This window comes from Xiphophorus couchianus, chromosome 20 (assembly GCF_001444195.1).
Source record: "Xiphophorus couchianus chromosome 20, X_couchianus-1.0, whole genome shotgun sequence".
Taxonomy (NCBI): domain Eukaryota; kingdom Metazoa; phylum Chordata; class Actinopteri; order Cyprinodontiformes; family Poeciliidae; genus Xiphophorus; species Xiphophorus couchianus.
In genome coordinates this window covers 13,156,319-13,169,865 of record NC_040247.1, presented here as the reverse complement: position 1 = coordinate 13,169,865, position 13,547 = coordinate 13,156,319, and the positions used below count along the sequence as shown (strand labels likewise).

The 13,547-nt window shown below is 42.6% G+C and overlaps 1 protein-coding gene across 1 annotated transcript in view; it reads right to left on the bottom strand.

Moving 5' to 3' along the window:
- skib (v-ski avian sarcoma viral oncogene homolog b) overlaps window positions 1–13,001 on the bottom strand; it is a 53,526-nt gene extending 40,525 nt beyond the window's left edge. The window contains exon 1 of the mRNA XM_028002015.1: window positions 11,632–13,001. Within this exon, the coding sequence (XP_027857816.1) occupies window positions 11,632–12,594 (963 nt within the window). The 5' untranslated portion in view covers window positions 12,595–13,001. The remainder of the gene's footprint in view (window positions 1–11,631) is intronic.
- Between the last annotated feature and the right edge of the window lie 546 nt (window positions 13,002–13,547).

Sequence of the window (13,547 nt, the reverse complement as noted above, 5' to 3'; positions counted from 1 at the left end):
ATCAGCCCTCCTAGCTGCTTTAGACACACGGCTTATAATAGTCCCCTCATTATAGGATAAAGGGTGGGCCTGCTCTATTTCAAGCTGCAGCAGCAGGTGTGAGTATCTGTGCTTGGAAAAAAAGCCAGAGGACTGTCAGAGCCACAAGCAGTGACACTTTGGGCAGTCGTGGAAGTACCAGGCACCTGCAACAGGAGAGGCGGGCTGGGCGTCCATCTTTCCGCCTGTCCTTTTGAATGGAGAGAAAGGAAGAAGAACAGGGTGGGGCAGGTGTACTCTGCTTTTTAATGCAAGGTCAGGGGCAGAAAAAGCTCCCCACCTGACCAGATGATGCTGCGGCGGAGAGGGACAGAACCCATGGTGACTGTAATGCTGAATAAATAATGTTCCTCCACTCGGCTGCAATAGAGTCTGCTAGGACAGCTGTGCTGAATTCATTTGATACGGGCGCCTGCTGACAATGCGGCATTGCTCCATCTCTGCAAGAAAGCATGTTTAGCTTAAGTCTAAGAGCGCACATGGTGGAGGGGGGCAGAATAATTATCGTGCTGCGAGCTTTGACCCAGGGTGGAGGAATAAAACGTCCTGGAGATCCGAGCGCTGTTCAGAAGGTACATCAGGTACACACGAGGAGCGAGTCCAAAAACCCGCCGAGCCCACTCGTTTGTGAATTTAGCCAGCACTTGAAACGAGAGGAAGGACGGTTATGAGGTCATCCTGACAAAATATCTCCATCTCCATCTATCTATTTGTAATGAAGGGGATGGATGATGAGTTTCCGTCCCTCCAAAAGAGACGTGTGCCTGTATGTAGGCCAGTGTGAGCACAGACTCACGCTGCGCGCTCACCAGAGTGGAGGTGGAGATCTAAGTATAATGCAGAGTGAGGGGGAGTGCAGCAGGAGATCTCAGCGGAGGAGAGGAGCAGAGTCCTGGGTCTGTGCCTCTGCGCTAACGCGTGTCCTACGGGGTCGAGGAGGAGGTGTCAAACCGAGGAGGTGAGGCAGGAGAGGAGGCGTCAGTCAAGGTCCGGGCGATGCGGGGTGAAGTGGGAGAACGGGATGCAGAGAGGAGAGGAGCTGTCGAGTCGCAGCACAGAGGTCACGATGAGGGAGTTTGGGCAGGGAGTGGGGGAGGGGGAGGTCTCTGAACTGTAAGAGGGCCGTGCACTGTGACTTCTCTCTGTGTGTGTGTGTGTGTGTGTGGGTGTGTGGGCGTGTGTGTGTTGTGGCGCTGTTCTTTAAGCCAACCAGCCAGAGAGCACAAAGTTCTTATTTAGCACAGGAAGAGCAGCTCTGCTTAGCAACCACAGGCGCCCTCCAATCACGAGCGCAGATGAACAGACTCCGACGGAGGACGAGTCCTCTCAGAGTCTGACGGAGGCCTCGAAATGTTGCGGTCCAGGCCTGCCCACACGCACAAACACACGCAACAGATCTGGAGCTCAACGCGCCGCCGTTCACAGTCAGACTCCCCCGCTTCACCGTCGACTGAACTCGCAGAAGAATCCAAAATTAATCTGAACCTTCCTTAATCCCAAAATAAATTATGCATATCCCGAAGAGCGACGTAGTCGCGTAAATCCCTAAAACACTGATTCTTCTCCCTTCTCCTGGCTCGGCACCAGGCCCGGGTGAACTGACGGCACCCAACCCCCGATTGGGATCTGCTAGCCATCAAAACAGGAGGCACGGATGAGATTTGGCCCAAAACGCCGTCTGAACACTGAGCAGTCTGTTTGGTTTTAGCTGCCTGAGCTAATCCTCCTCCCGATAGCTTTGAAGGTGTTTGGTGGGCGGATTGTAGGCGAGAGCAGCATGCCGATTTGTCATATGGCACCAGCAGGGCCTACTTCTGCTCTGGCTGGATCTCCATTAGCACATGTCCAATGTGGTCTAACAGTTCTGCGGCGCTGCAGGTCAATCAAAGAGATGAGCTTTAGAGGGTTGAATATCGCAGTACGCTTCGTGAGTCTGTCGGCCCCCAGTCAGGCAGGCGTTTGTGGACGGGGGAATGTACCATTGTTGGTTTTCTCCGTGCGGTATCACTAATTCATGCTCTAATTAGAAAATTCCAGTGGGAACGGCTATAAATTGTCAAGATGCTATGAACAGACTGGAGAGGGAGGAGAGACTTCTGAGTGTTTCTGTAAAGAAGGAAAAAAAAGGCAGAATGCGTCCAGAGAACTTGTCAGTTTTGAGGCGCACCATGGTCTCTGCATTCCAGGAGTTATGTGGGATTATTGGAGTTTAAAGCCCCCCCGACTGCAGCAGCTTAGTAGCTCAGCAAGCAGCAGATGCAGACTCCAGGATTTCCTGTCTATGCACCAGATGGGCCTGACTCTTAATCACAGAGTTGGAAACCAGGAGGTTATCGAGGAGGAATTGATGATGACGATGATGATGATTGTGGTATTACACTAACCCAATACAGGCATCTGCTCTGCAGCTAACGGCCCGACTGACTAACTAGCTCGTCTCCTCCTCATCCCATCATCCTCCTCCAGTTACACAAGAAGTTTTCACAAGTTAGCTCAGCGGCTAACCGTCCACACAAACAATCAGAAGTCACTTTTACTCCCTAATCTGCATGTTTGAGTATAAAAATTTATAAAAACTTCTTTTTATAAAAAACACAGAATTTACATTTAAGTAGAGTTTAAAGGCAATTACATAACTAATTAAATCCCAGGTAATACAACAGAGGTTTGAAAATGATGTGGGGTTCCACAGGGATTTGTGTTAGGACACCTATTTTTAATTTTTGGTGACAGCAACCTTCATGGAAATGTAAGAAGTGCTCCATATTTAAAATATATTGGTGATCAAAAGGAAAGGCAGAAACAGCTGTTTGGAAATATTTAAGGTCATAAGACAAATGAAAACCCAGCAGCTCTTTATTCCTTCATTTTTACAATCTAAAGGCAACTTTTATCTCCACAGATTGCATGATTAATTAACCAGGGGAAAGAAAGCTGCAGAATACGTACCTGGAAACACTTGCTAAGTTTAACAAATGCTAATTTAAGTGTATAAGTAATGCCTGTACTAATAATTATGTCATGTTGGCAGAAATAGGAATCATTTTTGCTTTTCACTTTAAAATAAAACCATCTGGAACATCTTCTCATTTTTAAATACTGATTCAAATCAAGATTAAAACACTGTGAGGATTTCTTATCAGCCCATGTTCAGCTTACACAGATTTAGTTGTGTCAAAATAAATATTTTAGCTCCACTAATACTGAATGTTCTCAGAGTTTCACTTGAATTTGAGGATATAATTACCTGGAAGTTTAGGGCTGAAACGATTAATTGAATTAATCATGATTAATCGATTATTGACGTATTGGTCAACTAATCGATTAATCGTTTACTGGAGCATGCAGACTATAAAGAGGCAGTGATTAAACCAAAACTGTACAAAAAATAAGTACATTTTGCATTTAAGAAGAAAAACCTTTGTATTTTATACCCACAACTCCTCAAGTGGCATTTTTAGCTTCACTCGGTTCAAATTGTATAAAAAAAATCTCCTCTTAAGCACATTTTCCTTATTATAATTAATCAAGACAGATTAGTAGACTGTATTATTTTGTTGTAGATGTATCCTTTGCTACAAATGATTAAGGGTTTACTACAGGAAAGCTGTGCTATTGCAATTTAGGCAATAAAATGTTTATTTTCTTACTTAAAAAAGACAATTAATTGTTTATTTGCATCTTTATTGTATTCAATATTGTGTAAAAATCAAAGGCTGAAGTAGTTAAATAAAACCATGTGCAGAATGTTCCATTTTTTTAACCGATTAATCGTCAGAATAATCGATTACTAAGACAATCACTGCTTGCAGCGCTGCCTGGAAGCTTTACATTTCTCAAAAGGTTCCAGTAATGATGATATTCAGTTTTTATTTTTCTCAGGCCTTTATTTTCCATCAGACATGCAGACACCACCATGGGCTCCTATCTGTCTTTTCAGGACGTAACAAGGAAAGCGGTGACACAGCAGTCTCACTCGTGTGGATTTCCCACCCTGAGAGGGGCAGGAGGTTAGAGACCTTTCCACGCAGCGCCCAAGAAACGCGGCGCGCTCAAAGAGCCGCTCGCCGCACTTCACAGCCTCTGAAAGCCTGCCCCTCAAACAAAGGAGGCAGCAGGTCTTTAGCACACATTACCCATGAGAGAGCCCCAGCTGACACCCTTTTAACACGGGGTCACCGCTGCCAGAATGAAGGCCACAACCCCTGGGAGCTCCTGACACCCCTCTGCCTCGACGAGCTGCCTCTGTTCGGCTGCAGCGCTCCGGTCAGCAGTCACAAGATAGGAAGCCACAGGGGTTACCATAGCTTCGGGGTTTAGTTTAGCTTAGTTTTATTTTTGTTATGACCGCTTGTTTGTCTAATTTAATTAGTTTCAGTTTGTTTTTAGTGGGCTTGCTAGTTTTTATTTGTTATTAGTTGGAAACCAGCAGTTTGCTTGTTGGGAAAAAATTGAGTCATGTTGTTAAAAGTGAAAGAGCATTGATCACTATTATTAATGATTCAATAAGGATGTTAAATAAAAATATATCTTGGAAGCTGAGAGTTGTATTGCAGGCTAGCTACCTCAGCAGCTAGCTATTTAGCAAACTAATATGGACTTTTTAGTTTGTATTAGTTAAAAACTAGTTTGCTAGTTTTAATTAGTTGAAAATTAGCAATTTGTTTGTGTGGAAAATTTTGAGTCATTTTTGAGTTTTGCTAAAAGTGAAGGAGCATCAATCACTATTATTAAGCTTCAAAGCTGTGAGTTATATTGTTGTAAAGCAGGATAGCTACTGTATTATAATTAGCTATCTGCTAGGCAGCAGATAGCTAATTAACAAGATAATTTTGGCGCGATTTTTACTTGCTTTATTAGTTAAATACTATTTAGTTTTAGTTTAGTTTTTATTAGTTATAATACTGGTTTTAGTGTTGCATTGTGATTATATATACATTGTAATGAATACTCAACAGAATATACCATTTTCAAAAAAACTCTTTTCCACTATTGTTGAACAACTAATGGAGTCTGGCATTTTCTCCCAACTTTTATCCGGACCAGACATAAGGAGTGCCGTAATTTCTCCAATATCTGACGTAAACTGCTTGTGTGAAGGAGAAAAAAAATTTATTTCACGTCATTTCAAAAAGCTAATGAACAGATTCATAGGATACTATATTTGTAATTTCAATATGTTTTAGTTAGTTTTATAAATGCACAATATAGCTTCAGTCAGCTTTAGTTTTTCCCCGTTAATTACCGTTTTGATTTATTTCAGTTAATGAAAATGTTTTCTCCATCTCAGTTTTAGTTAACTGTAATAACAAAGATGGGTTAGTTTTTTAAGAACAATATTCTTCAGAAGAGATCTGGACCGGCGGTGGTGAGATTAAAGAATACATTAATGTGAATCAAGTTCGTCTGGTAGCGTTTAGTCGGGTTTATGTGGTTGGGTCAGGTTTTAGCTGGCTGGGTCAGACAGACCCATCGTGTTGAACCGTAGCGGCTCTCAGGACTTAGAGAGAGGTCAGCAGACAGATGGGAATGGAAATGAGCCGGCGGTGAGCTGATTTTAATCTGGCTCATACAGCTGATCCAGCCATAACATTCGGCTGTTTACATTAAAACACACAGGAACCTGGATGTACATGGCGGCGCCCACACACGCAGTCTGAGGATAATGGGAGCTAAAGAGAATTAAAAAAGGAGAATAATTCATCTTTAATAAAATCCTTCTCCTCCGCCAGCCTTTGCTTCACATCAGTCCAGGTTTGAGGCTTTTTGCATCGAATGAGGAGAACAATGGGATGGGAAACGGCATAAATTGGCCTCAGTTGGGTGGTTTTAATATCCATTCCCATTACAGACGGTCCACACAGAGCCCCCTTTAGCTCTCCACTCGGTCAGATGATTGATCGCATTGGCCGTACTTCTTAGGGATTTTGTTTTTACAGTTAATGCTCAGAGGTATTCCACTTTGGCCTGAACGAAAAGTTTTTATTTCAATTCCAATCCTCTTTCCTGAAGCTTTCCATGCTAATCAGAAAAGTCAATATTTAAAATCGCTACATGCAAAGGTCAGCATAACGGAGGAAAATTGGATTTTCCTACAGCAAAAATCATGAAGAATCTCACTCAAAAACAGCAAAAATATGATTATTACAGCTTCACAATATCAGCAAAAACCTGAGGTAATATTCTAATAAGACTTGCAAAAATAATTAAATACTTAAATATACAATATTAATGTCGCTTTTCTTTGGCTGCTCTGCAAACATTGCTGTTGGACTAAGTCTAAGCTCTGCAGAAATGATAAAAAATGATAAATGATAATCCTATTCCTACAGGATTTCATAAAAAAACTCTTTTAGCAGTGAAACTAATTATTTTGTAGCTAGCAAGTTTTTTAAATGACTAGTTCTACAAAATATTGGCATACATATACGACTGTTTAAAATTACGAATCCAAAGGCGCTATGAATCCCCTCCCCCACCCGTTGCTGGACACTTAGCAGAAACATGGGTTCCTACACACTCCTTACGCTTCCAACAATTTGCTTGTTTGGAAAAATGTGAGTCATGTTGCTGAAATGAAGGAGCACCATCGTATCAGGAGCACTATTATTGAAGGTGTAGTTGTATAAAAATACAGCTTGGAAGCTGAGAGTTGAATTGTTGTAAAGCAGCAGACTGCAGGCTAGCTGCCTTAGCAGATAGCTAATTTACAAACTAATATTGGCGCAATTTGGATTTAGAATTTATTGCAGTATTTTGTGGTACTACTGTGATGACAACATAGATTATGAGAAAAAATACATATATTTATTACTATTTTCTAGGTATTTATTACTATTTTCTGGCTGCAACGTATGTCACTAAACTGAACACAGTAGCTGCATTTAATAAAACTGTCAAATTTACTAGTATTTATTGATGGTTTTGTTTGAACAAACAGGGAAGAAAATGGCAAAAATAACATTTCTGATCATATTCTTAGTTTTGTTTTTTAATTTACCATCAATAAGTGAAATTTATCATGATGACGATAAATCAAAATTTTTATAATTCTAAAAAAATTCACAATACATGATTATCTCTAGCTACAAATCATTTTATTCTTATTTTAAATTGGTGAAATCTTGTTTTTAAGGCGAATGTCAGATTATATTAATGAATAAGAATTAATCACAGGAAAAAATACTCTGAATACTTTAAATTAAATTTGAAAAAAAAAAAAAGCCACAAATCTCAGATTTTTATCCCTAATGGTGAAATTTAAAAACAGTAAAGCTGCCGTTGGGAGCGGTGTTTGTTGTGTACATTTCTCCATTTTTTATCAGGAAGCCATCTGGCAGCTGGAGTGGACACCAGGCCGTGTGATTGGACGGTGTAAAAAGAATGGGGGGTTGGCTGGGTCATTATCTTCGCAGAGGGAGAAAGGGTCAGAGGTCACAGCCCTTTGACAACACATGTCAAAGCACGGCTCACACACCTTGCAGCTTCTGAATGGAACGGTCTGCGGCGGCGGCCCCCTGCAATCTGCCCCCATCTGCAGCTAACTGACCAAATGCTTCATCAGATGCAAACTGGAGAAACTTTTAATTAACACTCAGATCAGTCAAGAAATCCTTTAAAGCCGCGCCGACGCGCTCAGCAGCTCCGCTCCTCTTTCAGCGCACAGGGAGGGAGTCTAGACAGATGATCCAACCAGACAAGGTATCCTGTCTCTTATTAATAAAACACCCCTGACATCAGAGAGGCTGTGGCAGCCCGATAACATTGTGTCTTCATTCGGGCTGGGTAAGTCGAGCCAAGCGCAACCACGGCGAGTCCAGTTGGGCCTTTCAGCAGCTCGTCCTGTCAGGCTGATGTATGGGCAGAGCGCTGGCGAGCGGCTCCCCGAGGATCAGGCCTGTCTGCTAACTGGGACACGGGTGACAGTGAACCACAGCGAACCCACATTACCAACCCCCCACTCCACTCCGTTCTCCTCCTCCTCTTGGCTTCGCTGCCTCCATGATGCTCAGTTCATCACACACACTCTGAGAGAGCGTCTGGACTGAACGTTTAGAGAGAAACCATAACGGCACAGGTGATACATCAACTCCACTGTCTGAAGTTAGAAAGACATCAACCACATCTGTAGAAAATAAAACTGTTAGAAATCTACGAGTTAGCTTGGAGTTATGGATGCAATTATTAATCGACTTACGACTAATTAGCTTAAAGTTAGTTCCAGTATGTAGCTTTTGTAAACATTTATTTTTTCACGTATTTGTTGAAATTGTCACTATTTCATCACAGCATAGAATGACACAAATAAACTGTGAAAAATTGTAGCTCCTCTGCGTTTCTCAGAACTCCCAAAGCTAACTAGAACCAACCAATCAGAGCCAGGAGGCTGGTCTTAGCGCTGCCAATTGCAATCTCATGTAGCAGCTAGCATAGCCTCTTGTGAATGCTTAGGCTAGTTAGCATAGCCACCGATGACAGCAGGTAAAGTTTTCCTGTAAAGTAAGTTGTTTCTATGCTATTAGCACATTTATCAGCGAGTACATGGGGATGATTGACAGCACTAACACCTTTGTCCTGGCTCTCATTGGTTGTTTTTGATTGGGAGCTGTTCGTTTCTTCCGACAGTAATAATAGCTCAGGGAGGAGGTGGAGGTAATCAGTCTTTTCATAGATTATCTGTGTGTCATTGTGACAGTTTTAACAAACGTAAAAAAAAACCCCACAAAAAACCCATTCTTTTTTAATAAAAGTTACATACTGCAGCTTCAACTAATACCGTCTGCTTAGACGCTCCTTTTATTGTTGTAGTTTGGCCACCAACCAGCAGAGGGCACCGCTCCTTAAGCGGAGCCCGTTTATGCAGAAGCAAAAATGGCGTCCATAGTTACCAGAACGAGGAAGAGAAACGGTCCACACCGGTGTGGGATTCAAAATTACCTTTATATAATTCTGTTTAGAAATATAAACTGTCGAAAAGCGTCTTAAGATTCACTTAAATGGCGCTCAGTCAGCCGAGCTGCGTCAGCTTCTCATTGAAACGTTTCTGATTTGCTACAAAGACGAGGATGATGTGTTAGGAAAGCGGAGGGCACAACAGGAAAATGGTGCCATGATGGAAAAACATTTTGAGAGCTAACAAATTTCAAAGAGCAACCACAGACAATACCTCTATTCATGGGGAATTAAGTGTTTTGATATTCTTATCACCTTTTATTTGTTTATTAAGCAACTTAAGAGGTTCCTGTTTTGTTATATTTTTCAAATATGTCTGTTAATAAAATGTGAGAACCACAATTTTCTGTTTATTCAGTCAGTATTTAATAGAGCTGACACAAAATGATGTTAAAATTTAATGATGGTATTTTTTAATTTCATTACATGAAAAAAGTATATTATCGAAAGACTCAGTTTTTTAAGGTAATGTCCACTTATCAATTAATCGTTAGTTGATTGATAAGATTAATTGATAACTTGCACCGTAGTAGTAACTAGTTAGATTTACGCTAATTGGAAAACAAAATTGGTAGTATTTTTATTACGCTGTACTTCTTACTTGAGTAACTTTATTATGAATTACCGCTACTTTTGCTTAAAATTTCTGGATAATCTACTTAGTATGAGTAACTTCACTGAATGAAGAACAAGCTTCCTTTAGCCAAAAAGTCACCAAACAATCACCTGCAGTTTTTGTTAGTTTCATAAGTTTCATGTTGATGATGTATTTTTTAAAATATTGAATGACGTTGAGTAAACTTTTACCAGATACTTTTCTACTCGAGTAAAAATAAGTTGACGTAGTGCTATTCTTACTTGAGTACAGTCGTTGGATACTCTGAATATTTTGAAGAAACCCATAACTGCACAGGTGATACATCAACTCTGCTGTCTGATGTTAGAAAACACATAAACTGCGTCTACAGGACGCTTGGAAAAAGAAAACCGCAGACAATTATTTCCTGCTAGAAATCTATAAATTAGCTTAGAGTGCTTCTTTTAGGACACTTAAAACCAAGGAGTCTTCATTTTTCCTAGCATGAGGCATCTTTTGGGCCCGGCTCACACTGGAGCAGCGCCACGGTGATGCATTCAGAGAAGTCCACTCATTATCAGAGTCCCACATAGCAGCTGCTCTGTGACGAAGAATCAGCCACCTCGTCTCTTGGCCCCGAGCTTCCCTGACCCACGCAAACCCCCTCTTTTCTTTTCTGTTTTTTTTGCTTTCTCCCACACACACACACACACACACACACATTTCCATATTCTATAAACCTCATTAAACTCTGTTCTCCAAACCTTCTGACGCTGCCCCGCCTCCCTCAAACTCATAAAATATGTCATTGAGAGGTCATTCATCAGGACGCAGATGACCTTCGATAACCCTGAGGAGTGGGAGGGGAGGAGGTGGCAGGATGGATGCTCGATTTTCACATTTTGTCATGTCAAGTTCCCCAAATCTTTCTGTATTTTAATTGGGTTTAATGTAAAATACCAACTCCAAGTAACAAATAAGTATAAATGGTGTTCAGTGGGTCCAGATCAGCCGGACCGATGGAGAAAATCTGCAAACATCAACTCGTTCCACAGATTCCCAATTAGATTTAAAGAGGCGTTATCAGGTATTTTCCATTTTATAGCACAATCAAGTAACTCTGTTACGTTCAGTTATTGTGAAAATGCTGTTTATATTAAATATGGCAAATAAATTTGACTTTGTAATTTAACCTTGAAATTGGGTCTCTGTCTCTTTAAGAAGCTCCTACTCGTTCCTCTATTAAGCTGTTAGTAACATTTTTACCAGCATTTCACTGAGTTGCAGCTCCTATATGAAGCGCAGCAGACTCACAGTTTCACCAGCTGTTCCCTAATTGCTGCTGCCGCTAGTCTGGAGGGGCTGAACGGTTGCCATGGGAGACTAAAGGATTTCTCAAACATGCATAAAAGAATCAAAAATAACTCACCAGGTTTGTTTTAATGAGGGAATAACATAACATGATGTAAGGCTTGAAAAAAGGTTGATTTTACGTAATACTGCCCCTTTAAGCCTGGACTTTGACTAGGCCACTGGCTCTAAACCTCACATTGTGTAAAAGTTGAACCTTCACCCCAGTTTCAAGTTTTTTTTCTTTTCCTTTGCATTTGGCGCTCAATCAACCCATCAACTCTGACCAGCTTCCCTGTCCCTTACAAAGAATAACATTACCACAGCATGATGCTGCCACCACCATGTTTCATTGTGTGGTTAATTAGGCCATGACGATGTACCAGAGTACCGTAGTTTTCTATCACACACAGCGGTTTGGATGGACAAAAAGTTCAATTCTGGCAAACCTGAAATGTTTTCACCTCACAATCAAGTGGCACTTTTTAAAATCAACATAAAACTCAATAATAATAACTTCTGTGGTCATAATGTTTGAAAAGGGGTCAAGTAAAGAAAGAGCGTAATGGTGCAGAAGTAAACTCAAAGATAGTCTGGGGAGAAAGTCAGAATTCAAGCTAATCGATGTACATAATGCAGGAGAAAGATGAGGCTCTTGAAATGTCCAAAAGTCAAATGTTTCAAACAATCCAGTAATTAAGAAAATGACTTACTCTGCAGGATTTACTGGACAGCTTCCTCGTCAGATCATATCTCCCCTTCAGCTCTTTCAGCAGCTGCTCCAGGTGACTTTTCTCCTCCTTGTCGCTATAGTCCGGGTCCAAGAGCACGTAAGCCCGCCAGTTGGCCGAGTCGAAGCCCCAGTGCACCGTCCGGTTCTCCAGCCGCTTGTGGCTGTGCACCACAAACTTGTGAGGAGGGAACATGAGTCTGCAGTCCATGCACTGGATACAGGCGGCGGCCGGACCCGTGTACAGCTCCGGGACGAACAGGCCCTTGCACCGACCGAAACACTCGTGGTAGACCTTGAAGCTGCGCTCGGTTCGCTCCAGCTCCAGGGAGCCCAGCTCCTTGTTGCAGTGAGGCGGATACGTCCCGCCGTAGATGAGCGCGTTGCACAGGCGCTCGGCGTCCGTCTGGGTGATGAGCCCGCAGGACGGCGCGGAGAAGGGCAGGATCCCCACCACTTTGAGGATCTCCAGCTGGTCCGCCGTGCACCGGGAGCAGTAGATGTGCAGGTCGTCGCACACCGAGTTGATCTGCTGCAGGGAGAAGTCTCTCAGGACGCTGTTGAGGATCTGCGGCAGGCACAGCCGCTTCTCCCCGCCGACCACGAAGCAGGAGATGGGCTCCCGCTCCAGCACCGTCTCGCACCTCTCGGTGGAGCGGTCGGACGGGATGAAGAGCGGGCCGGACATCACCGGGGGCGTCTGGGCCGGCAGGGAGAGCACGATCTCCGCGGATTTGCCATCCTTGGTGAAGAGCGAGTCCTGGTGCCACCGGGCGGAGAACGCCGCCGGTCCGCCGAGGGAGCGCATGGAGCTGATGTGGAACTGCTTCAGAGTTTGCTGAAGTCCGGGATGGGGCTGGAAGCCGGAGCCCTCCATGTTGTCTGTGGCTGGAAACTCAAAAATGAAAGCTGGGGGGAAACTCTCTGGATCTTCCTTCCTCAGCATCCGGCAACAAGCTCGCTAAGGCGCATTTCCATGTCGGCGGAGAAGCTTCCCAAGCGCGTCCATTCAGAAAACTGAAAGCTGCCGGGATCACAGGCCAGTTCCTGTAAACCAAACTCACGAATAAAAAGTGGTGAAGCCGAGGCGAGAGAAGTCTTTCAATCAGCGGGTATTCTCTGCGACGGAGATCCTGCGGTTTTACGCACTCCGAAATAAGGCTCGTCTGCTCAGTCTGGCGTACTCTCAGCCTGTCTCCCCACTCAGCCAGTCAGTGTGTGCGAGTCTCTCCCTCTCTCTGTTTGTTTGTGTCTGGTTCAGTCATTGAATCCCAGCCAGGAATGCGACTGACTCCCCGGGCTGGCTCTTCCCTCAGCCAGCTGTTCCTCCCTCCGCTTCATGGCAGCTGCACACAGAAAAAACCAAACCCAGGCGAGGGTGGAGCTCCTGGAAATGAAGTTGAGTCGGCAAATGTAACGCAAATTAAACACTTTATTATTATTACTAACCTGGAAAATCTTGATTTGTGTTGCAGGGGACTACCGTCAGCTTAAGAATAAGAAATTACAGAGAAGTGAAAATATTTAATTGACGTCGTTTGTCAGGATATAACAAATTAATTGGCAGAAATATGACATTTATTTCCATATTAAAAACAAAAAGTCTGCAAATAGTCTTGGACAATAACTTTCTCCATTAATTGGTGGTTTCTTTTTCCTGTTAATTTTAGTGTTTCCTAAAGAATTGGCGTATTTAATTAATAACTTAAGACAAAAAGCTGTATTTTTTTTACTCAGTGTATGTAAACTTCTGGTTTTAGCTGTAGATTATCAGGGGGATTTTTTCATACAAAGAAATTATAAGATAGTGAAAAATTTATAAATATGCCAACATTGGAGACCATATACAGTCAATATCAAAACATTTTCAGATTTAAAATAATATTTCAGCAGGTATTA